General features: G+C 39.1%; 1 protein-coding gene across 1 annotated transcript in view; it reads left to right on the forward strand.

Annotated features, from left to right (window-relative positions):
• Positions 1 to 17,397, forward strand: part of ARHGEF28 (Rho guanine nucleotide exchange factor 28) — a 110,784-nt gene that overhangs the window by 64,679 nt on the left and 28,708 nt on the right. The window contains exons 7-22 of the mRNA XM_053932468.1: positions 2,668 to 2,707; positions 3,244 to 3,367; positions 4,650 to 4,782; positions 5,165 to 5,220; positions 6,682 to 6,733; positions 7,297 to 7,414; positions 7,524 to 7,645; positions 8,516 to 8,656; positions 9,123 to 9,373; positions 10,297 to 10,419; positions 10,811 to 10,928; positions 11,795 to 12,049; positions 12,956 to 13,032; positions 13,663 to 13,841; positions 14,509 to 14,603; positions 15,496 to 15,678. Coding sequence (XP_053788443.1) covers positions 2,668 to 2,707; positions 3,244 to 3,367; positions 4,650 to 4,782; positions 5,165 to 5,220; positions 6,682 to 6,733; positions 7,297 to 7,414; positions 7,524 to 7,645; positions 8,516 to 8,656; positions 9,123 to 9,373; positions 10,297 to 10,419; positions 10,811 to 10,928; positions 11,795 to 12,049; positions 12,956 to 13,032; positions 13,663 to 13,841; positions 14,509 to 14,603; positions 15,496 to 15,678 — 2,067 coding nt within the window. The remainder of the gene's footprint in view (positions 1 to 2,667; positions 2,708 to 3,243; positions 3,368 to 4,649; positions 4,783 to 5,164; positions 5,221 to 6,681; positions 6,734 to 7,296; positions 7,415 to 7,523; positions 7,646 to 8,515; positions 8,657 to 9,122; positions 9,374 to 10,296; positions 10,420 to 10,810; positions 10,929 to 11,794; positions 12,050 to 12,955; positions 13,033 to 13,662; positions 13,842 to 14,508; positions 14,604 to 15,495; positions 15,679 to 17,397) is intronic.

Raw genomic sequence — 17,397 nt, forward strand, 5'->3', positions numbered from 1 at the left:
TCTCTGGGCCCAGCTATTCAGACAGTTTTTTATCCAGCAGAGTGCACCTGTCCAAGCCATGAATTGCCAGCTTCTTCAGGAGATGCTGGCTGGGCCTGATGCCCTGGTTGTCCTGTATGTGCCAGTCATCACACTCAAGATACTCTGTTCCATAACCTCCCCCAGCACTGAGGTCACCAAGGTCAGGCTGACAGGCCGTAGTTCCCCAGATCCTGCTTCTGACCCTTCTTGTAGGTGGGCACCACACTTGCAAATCTCCAGTTATCTGGGGTGTCCCTGGTTAACTAGAACTGATAATAAATGATGCAGAGTAGCTTGGCAAGCTCTTCTGCCAGCTCCCTCAGTACTCCAATGATCTTTGAGATCCTTTCCAACCCTAACCACTCTGATTCTTTGACATTCAATGTGAAAACATACAAAAAGTACAAAAATGTTGTCATTAACTTTGAAAGCATTTAACAACTTCAAAAACTGTTGTAGGGGTGAGAGATACAACGTCTGCAGGCTTCCTTTTCCCTAAGAAACTGAATTAAGCAATGCAGCAAATAACTTCTTTGATGTTACTCAAACTCACTGTATGATTTCGTGTCACCTTGTAAAGAGGAGTAAGTATTGCAGCCTGCAGCATGCAGCTGTGTTGTATTTTCCTCCATCTCCTGAAGTGTTTGTAAACATTTATATTCAACACTTTAGGTGAGAAGTCTTTGAAAAAAACAAGGCAGAAGAAAAAGCTAGAAGTATGTCACAGAATTAAAAGCTAGCAGAATAGTAAAGCCCTGTATCATGCTTAAAGTTAAAACAATTCCTTTGACACCACAGCCAAGGGACTTTGTTGGTGTCACAGCCCCTTAAGTTTCACCCAGACACCATTACTTGCCCTGACTTGGTATGGGCTTGGGTCCATTTCCTTTTCATTCTTTATCCCCTTCCTTCTGGGACAGTCAGTGTTGGACCTTTACATGTGTTGTGGAGAAGGTGGAAACCCATTCTTGTCCAGACTTTAAAAGCAGGGTGTTCTACGCTTGCACCACAGATGCGGTGTAACGCTGGGAGGGAGCATGGTGGTCTGCTGAGCTTCCTGCTGGCACTTCCTTCCACCAGCACCTCCTGCATTGTGCTTCTTTTTGCCAGCATTTTGCAAAGATGGGAGCATTGAACACATTGGCAGCTGGCAGTGGTGATTATTATTTGTGTAAGGCGCACCTGTGCTCGCTTTGAGCAGTTTTGTCTGGGTATGGAACTAGCCCAGGAGCTTGGTCCAAGAAGCTGGCTCAGATAGTTCATCCTGATCTCTGTGGACTGTAGTGGGATTATGTCTGGGCCTGTGCAGGAGTCTGCACATGGAAGACCTGCTGCTTCACCTCTGCCTAACTGCCAACACTTTGGACATCTTGCTTAGGGTTTATCTATGCAAGAAGGAGTGCAGCTGCCTTTGCACATTGTAAAAAAATCTAAGCCAAAGATGAATTCAGAATGACAACAGGATGTTTTTTCCCCCACAAAATATGAGAAAAAAAGAGGCAAAACACCATCCTTTTCTTGTGGAAACTTTAAAATATGCTCAGATTTAAAACATACTATCTGTCTTTATTTGAGAGGTATTACCAGGCTGTAACAGTGAAAGATTTGTGCCTGCTCTGTAGATGGTGGCTTGTGAACAGTGGTTCATTCCTCCCCCAGCCCTTACACTCTCTAAGTCTGTGTCTCAGTTCCACAATGCTGTTTCGCATGAGGTCGTCTTCATCTCCCATGGACACATGGTGTTGGTTTCTTACAGAAGCATCCTGTGGCACAGGTTGTGCCTGACAACTAACTGAAATGCCCTTTTTGTTTTGATGCCTCTTTGGTAAATATTCTAGCTCTTGTCTCTGATGTCTATATTTGTCTGAAGAGATGTGGATTCAGCAAAGGGTGTTTAAGCCTGTATCTAACATCAAAGAAAGCATAGTCTGGTACTTTGACTTAGGCAAGCACTTACCTTTCTGAAGGTAAAGCAAAGCTACCTGTGGTAGCTTTGCTAAAAACATCTGTAAAAGGGAGTGGCTTTTTATTTGAAAATGGTAGTATTCTCTATAGTTTTGGGCTTATTTTCTTCCAAAACTACCCAACTGAGTTGTTTATCTTTTATTTTGCTTTTTAGAGAGCCTGTGAAAAGTATCTCTTTGGGTCATCTGTTTATAGGATCATAGAATTGTAGAAGATACAAATTTGTTGCACATTAAACATCCTAGGCAGTACAAGGATTGTTTTTTTTTTTGGATAAAGCTGCATAAGATGTGTAACTGCAAATGTTAGAAGAATGTCATTAAGACATTTTATAGCAAATTATATGAAAAGCAAAATTAAGGGAGAGTCATTGAAATCTGTGTTGTTAAGAAAAACAAAATAAATAATTTTTGGTATTCTTAAAAACAGACTGTTTGCAGAGACTGGCATTCATTGATACCCTTCTCAGTTCTGGCAGAACCTGTCAACTAAAAGCTTAGTAGGAAGCGGTCTTAACCTAGAAAAAAATGTTTCTAATGTATGTTTGTTTTTGCCTTCCTAATTTTCAAATGATTTTGCAACCCCTTAATGGTAGGCTTATGGCTTGGTGGAGGTCAAGCGTTTCAAATAAACCTGATGACTTTGCAGTCTGAATGCCCTGTGGCTGTTTGTGTCTTGCAGAGCGAGTGTACAGCCTGCCTGAGCAGTCCCAGCAGCAAAGGTACGCACGCATGTGTCACGGAGAGCTGGGAGCAGGTCTGTGCAAGAATGCCATCTAGGGAGCTGTGTGGGGAAGAGACCTTCCATGTGGGTTTTGACCAGTTGTGACTAGTTTGACCATGGCTTCTGTGAACTCATGCCTAAACTGTATGCCAGGCTTAACCCATCTCTCACCACACACATCCTGCAGCAGGGATTTACTGTAGGATGTGCAAAGTAGGGATGGGCTCCTGCCTGCTGCTGGAGCTCCTGTCCCCTGTAGCAATGTCCAAACCACTGCAGTAAAAGAAGGGGAGTTTTTGATACCAAGTGTAATCTAGGCAAGCTTGTTACACATTGCATGTGCAGGGTGCTTTTTGGAAAGTGTTGCTTCTTTTTGTATAGGGATAGGAACCTTTCGTAATGGGTTAAACCCACAACAAAGCATGTAATTGTAAATGTTAGGTGAAACAAGCACTGTCCAGATTCTACTAAATGTTAATTAAAGGAGTGTTACCACTGGAATGAGGAACATTTTTTCACTGGTCTATGTTTTAGAATTCAGGAAGAGGAATGGAATAAATATGTTGTACCCTTAAAAAACGAGTCTGAAAAATATAAAGTGAGTCGGACTTTCAGCTTTCTGATGAACAGGATGACCAACACACGGAATAAATACAAGGTAATTTGGGATTTATGTCCATTTTATTATGTATGATTATGCCACTGTAAGTAAACGAATTATAGATGGAAGCTAATTTTTTATGATAATTTAAAGATAAATTGTTTGTTACAAAACCACAAAAGTCACAGGAAGACTACTTTCACTTTTTTTAAAATTTAAAACATATGCAGGTTACGCTGAAATGGCCTTTGTATGAAAAACCAGCTTTCCTTTGATGTCATTAGTAATTCTGTTTGGTGATTTAGCCAATATTTAAATATATGAATTACATTTGAGAAACATTTTATTTGTTAAATAAAATTAAGATATATGGGCCTGTTCTTAGAATTGCTCTCAAAAAGTAATTGAGTATGTAAACTTCTACATTAGGTTGTAATTAGCTGAATTTGCCTTTTTTGAAGTTAATGGGACTTCTTGCATAAGTAAACATGGTGTAGTGTTAAAGAGTGTGAAAATTTAGTCTGCACAGCCAAACAGGCCTGCTATGAAAGGTAGAATCCAACACAGTAGTTTAATTCTAAGATATCCTAATTTTAGATTAATGGCATCAGTTAGCAGCTTGAAAGGCAGGCTTGGCCTACAGGCTCTTTCTGGGTGGCCTTTTGATGGTTTTGCAGGCTCCCTAATATGCCCTCCTGTGCTCCAGGACATCCTAACATACACGGATTTGAAGGTGTTTATCTGAGGCAGTACCTTCAAGAGTGTCAGAACTGACCATGTCTGATCGTGCATCTTGTGCCTCTGTGTTCTCCTAAAGTATAACAGTCAGTAACTGTAAGCTATACGTATAGTTATGCCAACAAAGGGTACTGGAAAAATAGGCAGAATTTATTAAATTTTTTTCCACTCATTTAAAACAGGTTGTTTCTAATGTCTTCTAAGACCTAAAGGCAGCTTGTCTAAATTTGCATAACTGCACCTCTATCTGCAAAGAACGTATAGAGAATATATGCAGAGTGTACAGTGAATCAACAACTTGTTTACTGTCCTTCCCCTTTTTTTAGATTTTTAAAATGTATTTCTGCCAGTCTTCCTTGATAATGCTTCCAGGTCTAGCTGTCAGTAAAAACAATGCTTATATGATTTTAGGGCTTCAGCAACATTGGGTATAAGAGTACAGTATGCTGTTGCAAGTCTTCCAGGACAGGGATTAAATATTCTAGAATCACTTGGTTTTATAAGAGAATATTTTATTCTCTTTAAGATTGAATAACTTTATTAATTAATAAATTTGTTTATTTGTTTATTTACTTTCCTGCCTCTATTTTTGGGGATGAAGACAAAAAATAAAGATACCAAAGATAAGGAGAAACCAACCAGGCACAATTTTACAAATGGGACTTTCCTAGGAATTATCCCATGTATGGTCTGTGAAAAGGGCCTCCTAGGAAAGGAGTCACTGCAGTGTTCTTGTAAGTAGCTGTTGGGTTTTACTTGTGCATTTACAGTGCTCTGAATGCTGTTCTGACATCCTGGTTCAGTGTGTTGTTGAAACCTTGTCATCATTTGGTGATGACAAGGTTTCAAACCTTCCATTTATGTAATGAGCTGAGATTGACAAGGGAGAGGGAGGAAGGACAGCAGGGAACAGATTCAGAAAGAACCTTGTCGATCCCCTAGCCCTAGCAGATTAGGCAGAAACTCCCTTCTAGCCTGTATCTGTACATCAAAGAATCCTGGGGATCACTTTAGTAAGTGAACCTGAAAAAGGAAAAACTGAACCCTCAGAGTACATTTTTTGCAGACTGGTGACCCTGTTTGGTACCAGGATTTGAAACATACTTTCTCTTTCAGATTGCAGTATGATTGTGCATAAAAGCTGCAAGGAGTGTGCTCCTGTGTGCACCAAGGTAACCTCCTACGCTGATCTTACTAGAGGGTACTTGCTTTCCAAGGGGCTGGAAATGTGATCAAGGAAAAAAGAAAATACATACAGTCTGCCCAGACCCAGTGTCTATGTGTGAAGGGCTGCAAGGGTGTCAAAATGGCTAATGTGAGCAACAGAGCAAACACTTTGCTCTGTGTGCTTCAATAACAATTTTTAGTTGGGGTTGAAAATGAGTTTCAAGAAGTATTTATATTTTTGAAGGTTTGCGAGCTCAGACTGTGAAAAGGTGTGCCTGGAGGGTTACAGAACAGATTGAAAAGAAAGGCTTCTCAAAACCCCAGAGAGAAAGGACCCTTGTGTACCGGCGGGGGGATTCCATAAGTTTGGAATAATGGAAAGCAGAGATGGAAGAGGCTCTGGCCTCTACCTAGCCACCCACCCTTGGGCTGGCTAGGTAACAATTTGGGCAGATATTTGTTCTAGGTAACAATTTGAGCAGATCTTTGTTTCACCCATTCTGGGAAATCTCTGCAGGAGGAGACTCCACAGCTGCCTGCCTAGGCAGTTGCTCCCAGTGTTCCGCTGCTTCTGAGCAGGGCAAAACCAGCACTAGAGCTGATGGATACTATCTTAACAGTTAAGAAGGAATGCGTGCATGGTGAGGTTATCATAACAAAGACATAATCTTGAAAACCAGATGTGTAAGGCTACTGCCCTCAAGAAATAAAATAAGACTCAAAGAGAAATGTGCCACAATGATGCAGGTAATTTTTCACATTTGTGGAGTGTGTCTTTGTAGTGTAGCTGGGTTTTGCATCATGGTGGCTTTCAAGGAGAGCATGATTCCATGCTGATTATTTAGCATAAATAAGCCTTATACTGTACATAAATCAAGTGGGTTTAATTTTATTTATAATTTTCATGTCATGGTCTTGCACTAATTTCTGGGAAGCTTTAGGCTGAACTGACAGCTTTGGTTCCTGGGGACGGTGGGTTACTTGCAAGAGGACACAAGAGCCCTCAACTCATCTCAGCAAGAATTCAGTGCAGGAAATGTTCACTGACCCACCTGAAGTGAAGTATATGCCGAAGCACAGCAGGTTTTTGGTACAGATTTTGCAGAAGTCCACTTCAGAATGGGGGAGTAATTCTGCCTTTGGTACCCATGCTTCAGACAGTGTACTACCACAAATGCTTTGATCTTATTTAAGTATTAAGCCCTGAATGTGCACTTTCCTTGCAGCCTTTGCAGGCAATACTCACATAGAGAAAGTAGAATGTTGTAACTCAGTCTGCTTAGAAAAAATAGTTTTATATTGTAGTAGAAATAGTATTCTACTTTGAATTTTAGGAAGGAATTAGTACCATAATTTAGGACCACTTTCTTGTAGCCCATTGTGTGATGGTATATGTGAATGAGTTACTGACTTGACTGTTAAGTGTATTATCAGCTATGTGATTTTGAAAAAATCTTTTTTTTCAGAAATTGCAGGAGAAATACTATAATGAAAACAAGCTCCAAGTTGGTGTAACAAGTAAGTTAGGTATAAACCTAGCATTTCTAAGGTAGGCCTTGATTAAAAATCATGGGACTGACAGCATGAACTTTTCCATGTAATTTCTCTGTTTTTAATTTTTATTTCAGTATCTGTAAGAAAAGGTGTGTGTTTCTAATATGAATGGATTTCTTTGAGAAATCACTGTTGAATTAACTCATCCTCTGCTAAAATGAGTGTGAATTTACTATATTTTCAGTGAAAACAAACAAACAAAAAAACAGTAGTCAGTTCTGTCTATGTCATTTATCTTGTGCAGAAGTTTTGCACACCTATAGAGCATGTATGATTTGAAATTATGTCCTTATCAAATGATAGCCACTCTGGGGCTATTCTGCATTGCCTACAGGCTTATTTTTATATTCTGTGAGAGAGCATTGTGGTCATGTACCTTGGCAAGTGGGCATTCTTGATGCCTAATGTAGGTCAATATGAACACCAGAGAGCATTTCTCAGTATAAGTGTGCTATTGATGACATACTCTGTCAAACAATGACAAACTCATTGTTTGTCAAAATATTGTGTTGTGCTTTGCCTCACAGATTCTCTACCTGGAGACATTTTGCAGATGGTGCCAATCGGACTGTCTCTTGGAAAGAGGGAAGCCTCACAACAGCCCTACCTCTTGTCCAAAAGTGTCCCCAGTGCCAGTTTGGAAAGGTAGAGGGGCAGGTGCCAATGGACTATGCTAAATACAGCCTTCAGGATTTCTAGGAAGATTAAAGCCGTGAAATAAATGTGGTTTTTCTTTTTTTTATTTCTGCTCTAGAAAAGCTACACAATTTTCTAGACAAGACTCTGAGACTAGCACCTGGAAGTCCAAGTCACAGTCAGAAGAGATGTTACAAGCTTTAGGGACCTTTTCTTCAATGGATGCTTTTATGATGGAAGGTGAGAATATTGCACAGATATTGCATCTTATAGCTAGTATTGGAAAGTGAAAACCAGAAAAAGTCTTTAGCTGATTTAGGAAGACACTTCATCTTCTCAAAGAAGAGCACTTGTTTTTGATAATTACAGTTGCATACCTCTTTAAAATGATGAAATCAAATACGTTAGTCTTAAAAGAGAACTTTTCCTTTCTTCCTTGTAACTAACTATTTCATAACTTTTGGAATATTTTAGTATTTTAGTATGTTTAGTATGTTATTACCATTTTAAAGTAACAGGGATAAATGTACTGGCATCCTTTGCACTCATCCAGTTGACTCTGTTGACAGTGTCCATTGCAAACTGTAAACCTGCAACACTTGTATTTCCTCAGTAGCTCAAATTCTTAACTCCTACTGATGAACTGTGCTCTTACAATAGATGCATAGCCTTATGGAGCAAATAGAAATAGATTTTTTCTGTAGCTAGGTGTGAGATTGAATTTGAAAGCTGAAGGGCTTTCATTCACATAGGATGGTGCACATACCACTCACTGGACAGCTGCTATTGGAAATGTTGAATTTTATTTTTAAACTTTAAAAGGTTTGTTCAAGCAAAGAGTTATAAAAAGGATTCAATTTGAGGAAAGAAGAGTGTTTTTGACCTATTCTTCTCCCCTTCTGTCACAAAAGCAATTCAACACTTTGGTAATAATATTGACGTCTAGCAAACTTTGCTGTAGTAAAGACAGTGCCAGTGTTTGCAGAAGTCTTACCTATAGTTCATCTCTGTGATGTGTTCCCCTTACTATATGAATAGTTCTGCATGTGCCAAGGGACTTCCCTTACTCTTTATATATATGGTATTAAAGAAATATAAATTTTGTCATAGATGATGTGGATTTGTCTCAGTGGACTGATCTCTGCACAGATGCAGAAGAGTTTGAGGCAGAATCCTGGAGTGTTGTTGTGGATCCGATGTTCTGCAGCAAGCAAGAAAAGGATGTCGTCAAGCGGCAGGATGTCATATTTGGTCAGTATTTCAAAGCTGTGTGTAGGTTTAAATGCAATTTGGTGTATCAGATAGAGAGGGAACCTGCATGGTTTATGGCCAGAAGAATGAATGCTTCAACTGAAAACAACAAGAAGGTTCAAAGAACATTTTTATCATAAAGTATACTATCTCCTAAACTAAGGAAATTGATAATAGTGGCTACTAGAAACATACCTAGTCTGTTCACAGAATGGTTGAAATTGGAAGGGGCCTCATCCAATCCTCAGCTCAAGCTATTATGGCCACAACTTGTTCAGTGGGATATGGAGAGAATTGTGTCAGAGTCAGATAAATGAAGTCTTCCTACTGACATAATTGACTAGGTTTGAGGCTCACACAGAAAAAGGAATTATGACTGTGTATTTGATAGACTAAAGTCTGTCTTATAAGGTGTGCAAAATATTCAGGTAATTACTACACTATACTTTTTTCTTTTATACCGCAGAGCTGATGCAAACAGAAGTACATCACATCCATACCCTGTTCATTATGTCTGAAATATTCAGGAAAGGGATGAAGGAAGAACTGCAGCTTGACCACAGCATGGTGGACAGAATATTTCCCTGCTTAGATGAGCTACTGGAGGTGCACAGGCGATTCTTCTGCAGAATGAAGGACAGGCGGCAGGAATCATGTACGGCAGGGAGCGAGCGTAATTTTGTCATCAGTAGAATTGGAGACATCCTTGTACAGCAGGTAGAAGCATCAGTTCTGTTAATCCTTTAAGTGCTCAGGGTTCCAAATTTAAACAATTTTTTTACTCCAAAAGTTCTAGGGCAAGAAGACAATTTTGGTTGCCTCAAAAAGATTCAAAACCTGTCCTCCCCTGATTATTTCAGGATGAAATAGCAATGCGAAAAGATATCATTATTGTCAAGTAACTGTGGTGAACTTGGGGTGGACTTCTCCCTATGTGGTATGAGTGACAAGGAAAGTGATGAACTTGGTCATGTTTGCAGTAGAAAGCTGCTGTCATACTATGAACCGCAAAAAAAAGAAGTAATGGATTCACTTTGTCAGCTGAGGAGAGATGTGAAGAACTGATGATGGAAAGGAAACTACCCATTAATTTCTTGTAGTAATTTGGCATCCCAGATCAGTTACATTCCAGGTTACTGCTCAGTAGGGAAGGTGTGGTTGCAAGGCGTTTCCTGTGGCTGAAGAATAGCTAACTGATGGCTTGGCATTCATACCTCAGTTCCTTGTGAAAGGGAGTTGCAGCTTTTCACCTTTTGTCAGTCTTTTTTCACGCCACTGAAATCAAGAGTTGAGCTTTTACCTTGTCCAGAAGCAAGGTGGAGATCAGACAAAAGTAAATGAACTTCAGAGGGTTGTGTTTGAAAAGAGGTGAAGGAAATGCTGTTATAATGTTCTAGCTGTTACTGGCAAGAGTACAGTGAAGGTTGCTTGTGCTCCCTCCAGCCTGTGTTCCTCTTCTTGCTCCTATAAACAGCTAGCCTATTTTCATTCTCTAGTGACAGGTCTTGTTAGTGAAATTCAGAGAACTTGATAAACCAGTAATGTAAAAGTTCCCTATTTGTACAAAATTCACTAGTTAAAGGTATACACTTTCCTGTCAGATAGAATATTGAGCACAATTCACTTATTAATTTCTTCAGTTTTCAGAGGAAAATGCAACTAAAATGGAGAAAATATATGGAGAGTTTTGTAGCCATCAGAAAGAAGCTGTTAATCTCTTCAAAGAGCTGCAACAAAACAAGAAGTTCCAGAATTTTATTAAAGTAAGTTAATGTGGAATCATGAGCAATATTGACAAAATGCTCAGGAAAAAGGTGCATAGCTATTAGTTAGATTTAGGGTTGGAATTATATTCAGTAACTCATTTTAAATGGCTAATAAAAATGGCAGAAGTTTTTTCTCCTTAACTAGTCAGCTGATAAATCACAGTTTTCTTTCAAATTTTAGAATGCTTTGGCATCCAGTGTGTATTACACACATGTTCCTGTTACAGTACGCCTCATCCCTCAGCACAGTAACTGTTCCTTAGGGATGGTTCTGATTACGCGGCATTTGTTTTAACTTATTCTAATGCTTTTAGATCACATTTCTTATTAGTCAATTGGTGGTTTGATATGCTTTTACTACCTAAGGTATATATTTGTATCTGTGCAGCTGAGAAATAGTAACCTGTTGGCACGACGCCGAGGAATCCCTGAATGCATTTTGCTTGTCACCCAGCGAATCACCAAATACCCTGTTCTGGTTGAAAGGATAATGCAATACTCAAAAGGTAAATAAAAGCTAAAGGCTTGCTTCATGTCTGAAATCCTAGCACACTTCTAACATAAGGAATTTGCACAACTACAGTATCACAAAAGATTAAATTCACCACTCTGTTGAGATACAACCAGAGCAACATAAATACCTACTGTTCAGCCAAATGTCACCTTAACAGGGCTGTCTGGTCTATATAGGTCTTGTCAAGGGTGAGTTGTGAAGATTTCTGATATTCCAGCCAGGTAGGCCATAGAAGTCCAGAAGTGCATAACTTGTTTTAGCAATAGACCTTGACTAAAGTATGTGAACTAGCTCAGATGCACATGTACCTTTGGAATTAATTCTGGAGGAGTCTTTTCTAAGTAGGGCTAAACAAAAGTTTTGTAAATTACTCTCTGTTTTTTCAGGCAAAGCTTGAATGTCCTCTGGAACTTAGTAGAACATTTTACAGTTACTATTAACTTACAGATATTACCCCCCAAATGGGCAGTAAATGAGCATTGTAGAAAGTTGCATATACAATACAAATCCTTTGTACTTGCTATCCTGTTTCAAGGGTTCTTTTACTTAGCCAGAAAAATAATATACTCTATGATTTACTTAGCTGCTAACTTTTTTAAATTCTTGCACCTCATAAATATTCAACATGTTGTTTTGGTTAATGAATAAATCTGAGGTACAGGTAATCTTTTAATACGCGAGTCAAAGATATATACCTCTAAGAATTCTAGTAAGGTGGTTTGCAAGGTTAAACTTAAATTAACAAAGTTATCAATTTAAGGTTTGCATCATGCTGATTGTTTCCAGAAAGCAAGGAATTATTTCTTCTCTTGAACATGGCTGACTAGTATAATGTTGTTTATTTTTTGTTTCATACAGAAGGAACAGAAGAACATAAAGACTTGTGCAAAGCCCTTTGTCTAATTAAGGATATAATAGCAGCAGTAGATTTGAAAGTGAATGAGTATGAGAAAAAGCAAAAGCTGTTGGAAATTCTCTGTAGAACTGAAAACAAAACATATACAAAGCTGAAAAATGGCCATGTCTTTAGGAAGCAAGACTTGATGAGGAAAGAGAGGATACTTCTTCATGAAGGTTTAGTGTATTGGAAGACAGCGACTGGTCGGTTCAAAGGTATTTCATCTGAGCAGTAAAGTCCTTTAACTCTTTATTTCCAAATAACATTTGAAGACTAGTTAAAGAATGAAAATACTTTCTTGTACTATATTGCAAATAAGAATATCTGAGGTAATGGTACTGCCAATGTCCCACTAATTTCTGGATGGTCAGTTCCAGAAGCTGCCATGATTTGTGAGTAATCTGCATAAGAACACAAGTTCACATACAATACCATCTGCATTTCTCCTTCCAATCCCCTCCTTCTAGTTTTTTGTTTTTCAATTTCATTTAATAATATAATGTTTTGACTTGTACATTTTTGTTGTTCACAGTATTTGCCATTGAAAATAGCTTATTAACAATTCAGTGGTAATGAGACATCCATAGTAGAAAAGAAATTCTGAAACCACATTTGGCTGGAGCACAATTTTTACATGCAAGCTCAGATTTTGATTTTTGGTGTTAATCATGTATTAGGGGTTGGGTTTTATCATAGCCTACTAGTTTCTGCTGTATGACTTTATAAAGCTTTCTGTTGATCATTATTCTAGAAATGCTTTTACAAGTGTAATGCTGTGAGTGTATGTTACAGCACAGACAAAGCAAGTGTAGTAAGCAGAAGCAAGATTATGTGAGATAGTTTTTGCCAGGCTTAGGGAAGCTGTACTGTCATTGGTGCAAGGATTTCTTCTTTCCCTGGGTCTGTGTTCCAGCATGGTGCACTTTCCTGGGAGATAACAAGCAGGGATGTGCAAGTGCTTCATGCAGGCCATGGGTTAATTCAGATATTTCCTGTCTAGTTTACTGTAGGATTCTACAAGATATTTCTTCATTGGGGCTTCTCCCTTTATAAAGTAAGAATTTAATACTGATTGCACTAATTTTAATTAAAAGCCATTATTTTCCTTTTCTCATTTTAAGACACCTTAGCTCTGCTTCTAACTGATGTACTACTGTTCTTACAAGAAAAGGATCAAAAATACATCTTTGCAGCTGTTGTGAGTACACGATCAGATATTTTAACACATACATTGCACATTTCTCAAAAATTTGGTCCTTATCCAGCTCATTCCCACGTAACTTATTTTTTTCTAAAATCTTGGTATTTTATGTCAGTATATAGAAAATTAAATTTGTTTTCAAAAGTAAATATTTTTTGTGGAGAAGGATAAAAATAACAGAATTATATCTTTAATGTTGTGCCTTACATGACTGTGAAGGCGGGAAGTAATGCAAACTCTTTCAGTTGTCTAATATAAATTTTAATTTTTTGTTCCATAAAACAAACAGAAGAACAATTATTACTGCAAATATAGTAGTAAACACACATAAAAGATATGAAAGGTCATGAAAAGAAGTTCCCAAACTATATAAATATAAACATTATATTAATATTGTGTCTCAGTATCAGTGAGCCTCTGAGAATTTCTCTTTAGCACATATCTAGTGCTTAATTTGTTTATTAAAAGTGTAACATTTTAAAAGAATGTCTGATTACTCAAAACTTTCAGTAGTCTGACTATATCAGGACTAGTGTAGTCCAATGAATTGAAAAATCATGTTATTCCTAGAGTGTGGTGTTTTATAAGAAAGTAATCTATTATGTGTGTGCTTTGACTTTCCTCCAGGACCAGAAGCCTTCAGTTATCTCTCTTCAGAAGCTCATCGTAAGAGAAGTAGCCAATGAAGAAAGGGGGATGTTTCTGATCAGTGCTTCATCTGCAGGGCCTGAGATGTATGAGGTTCACACAAGCTCTAAAGAAGAACGTAACAACTGGATGAGGCATATTCAAGAGGCAGTGGAAAGGTGGGGGAAAAGGGGTTTGGTTTTCATGCTGGTAGTCCAAAGCAGATGGGAGGTTGGTTGGATATTCATGGCAGCATATTCTTTGCTCTGCATTGTACGGGGTCCATCTGTGAGTTTGTGTTTTCCTCTGAGCTCCAGGTGCTAAAACCTCTTCATCACTTCTGCCACACTTCCCGTATTCCTCCTGGTTTCCCAATGAATCAGCAGACCCTTCCTGTTCCTCATTAGACATCCTTACCAGCCATTGTACCAGCCTTCCCTCACCTTTGCCTTTGGCACTGGCTGCCTTCCAGAGTCCTGCAGGTGTCCATACAACCATTTTGAGGAAATAACAAATCATGTCTGTTATCTTGGCATCAGCTCATTAAGAATGGTAGGGAAAACATTGCTTCTGATGGTCCCAAGCTTACGCCTGGGGCAGCAGACCTGTGGGTGTATGCCAGCCACTCACACTGCACAGTGCAGCCTTACCGGAGTAATAGAAGTCCTTCAGTATGCTTGATGTCCACTTACCACTCCTTAAAGAGACAGACAAATGGCATGCTTCTGGATGGTTGCAAAGGGTGCTGGTGTTGTGTTCTGTTTATTGTGAACATAACATTGTATTGAAGATGAATATGTGATGTGCAGATTTTGCTTTATCCACCTTTGTCTTTTATCTTGGAAGTTGTCCAGAGGAAGAAGAAGAAATGAAAATGAGTGAATCTGATGAGGACAGACGTATTGCCGAGGCCAAGGCATACAGAATTCAGAAATATCAAGGTGTGGTACCTTTCCTATCACCCTGAGAGCTCTGGCATCCTCAGAATTCAGGATGAATTATTCACACGCCCATACTGGCTGGTGTGTTCAAAATGGCTCAACAGGCAGAGTCAGAGCAGAGACAAATGAGGTGGTCTGATAGTATAATGTGGGTGTAGTGAAAGAGAAGCATGTTTTTTACCAAACATTTTAATGTTTTTGCTACATTACTATAACTTAAAAATAAAAATAAAAATCAATGTTTTCAAAATGAACACTGAATTACACAGATTAGCATCAGGACCTGGTAGTTCTGAATTTGTGAAATACCTTGAATCTTCAAAGTTGTGTGGCTTTGTGCTTTTTTACGGCACTTTGCCCTTTGCTACTATTATTTTTATCTGCAAATATAGCTAATAAGGATAAATTCTTCTTCCTTGGTGCCCCTGCATCTAACTCCCACATCTTTATACTGCTGTGAGGAGAGAAATTGCAGCAATGTCTGTCCTATTGAGAGCCACAGGGAAGGACATCTTCTGCTGAAAGTAGGTGTTCTCTGAGGTTGAGACTCTTGAGTTATTAGCACACACAAGCCAACAGGTTTTCCAGGAGGTAGAACTAATATGTTGTTATGAGAAAATTGAAGTAATGAGGGCCAGAGAGGGCAGCCAAAGCCCTACCCTGATGTAGTAGGGCTTTGGCCTAGACTCTGCCAGGGTGTGTGTTAGCTTTCATTTGGACAGACTATGGGATGAACTTGGATAATTTTGGGTCCTGGCCACTTAAAAGAAGCTTAACTTGAATTAGCACTTTCTACATGGCATAAAGATTAGAAAGGGGAGCATGCTTTCCCTGAAGGATAAAAAATGATAATACAGTTTTCAATTTTACACTGTTCAATTTTGGTTGACAGAATCACTGAGTAACCAGGACCAGCAAATTTGCTGTAATTTAGAAGAGAAGTTGCGTATCTATGCAGAACTGGGATATATGTGTGGGTTTGACGATGTCCATGTAGAACCTCACCTACTTATCAAACCTGATTCTGGAGAAACTCCACAGGCTGCTTCACTGCTGGCAGCAGCACTCAGAGAAGGTGAGTTTGCATGGGAAGAGTGGATTGGTGGCTCTTCATGTGGGCAGATATTTTATGGTAACCAAGTGTAGACATGCTGCCTTGTGTTGGAATTCTGTCAAGTCTCAAGAAGTGGCAGTGTCAAAAATTGCCAAAGGGCATAGAAGAAAAATCTGTCACGTTTATTTTTGTCAGATACAGGAGATGGTACCTGCCAGATTGTAAAATAATGGATATGTTTAGGGCATAGCATCAAATATAAGCAGGCAGAGGCATGGTGATAGGTTGTTAGCTGTCCTTACAGTACGGCTCCATGAAGCACAGCAGGGGTTGCAGTATGATATTGCAACTGGTCCCCAACCTTCACCTACCTTGGCTGATTTTGATGTCACTTCAGAATCCTGTATGATGACATACAGAGCAAATCAAATTTCTACCAAGAAACACCTACCAGAATTGCTGTAGGAGCCCTGTTTTTTTCTGCCTGCTATCCAACAGGGTGTTGGTAGATGGCTGCACCATCTACAGTGCTGTTGTACAAAGGAAGAAAGGGAATGGTATTTTAGATATTTTAGATTGCCTGGTTGGAACTAAACTTCTTCAACTCAGTGGAAAAGAGCCCTGGTAAACTGAGACCTGATTTTAGCATCACCTAAACTGAGAACTGTGTGCTACTAACAACATTTCAACCTATAAAGCAGTAGAGCTTGGTCTTCATAATCATTATAAAGTCAAAGAGCATTTTATTGATAAAATTGATTAAACTTGTGTAGGGTACTGTAAGTCAGTGATGAAAGAGAAAATACTTAAAATGGTAGCCTATACTTATTACACACCTTATTCTGCCCACTTCTTTATTTTTCACTTTCTCTTATGCTGTTGTTGATGTTGATGTTGTCTTAGATTTTGGGACTCTACAACACTCTGTGGGAACTTACAATTGTTTACATTGTAGACAATTTGTGAGGATTATTTTCCAGGATGGAAATACTGAGTCCCTGAGCTAATAGCAGACTCTATATGAATAGAGCATTGCTCACTGTAGAGGACAGAATTACGTAGTGCTTAAGCAAGTTAGAGATACACGAATCCATGTGATGAGATGGGATAAATCCAAGGCTGCTCAGCAAGCTGGCCAATGTCACTGGTGTTTTCTGTCAACTTTGAAAGTTACAGTGATCAGGAGAGGTTCCTGCTGACTTGAAGAAAGCAAGCCTCACACTCCAGGAAGTAATATATAGAGACCAAAAACCAGTCAGTCTTACCAGCATCTCTGAGATAATTCTCCTGGAAGGTATTTCCAAGAACCTGAAAGACAGGAAGATGATTTAGAACAGCTGTCACAGATTAACTATTGCAAGTTATGTCTGACTAACCTGACAGGTTTTATGGTGAGAGAAGGGTGCATGTTAGTTACCTTGACATCTCTCAGACCTCCAACACTGTTTGCACTGGCTGTAGTGTCCTTAGTTCTGAATTGATGTAAACTGCTTAACTGGGTGGAAGACAGGCTGGACTGCTGGGCTTAAGGGGCCAGTCATATGACATCCAGTTGGTATCATGTTATTAGGGGATTCTCTTAGGGGGTGTATCCTGAGACTGGTAGTGTTCAACATATTTATTAATGCAGTTAACCTTGGGATTGAGTACACTCTTAGCAAGCCCATGACTGTCATGAAGAGAGGTGGAGCATTCAGTGAGCTGGAGAGACCTCTACAGATTGGGAAAACAGGAAGAGGA

This window comes from Vidua chalybeata, chromosome Z (assembly GCF_026979565.1).
Source record: "Vidua chalybeata isolate OUT-0048 chromosome Z, bVidCha1 merged haplotype, whole genome shotgun sequence".
NCBI classification, from domain to species: Eukaryota; Metazoa; Chordata; class Aves; order Passeriformes; family Viduidae; genus Vidua; species Vidua chalybeata.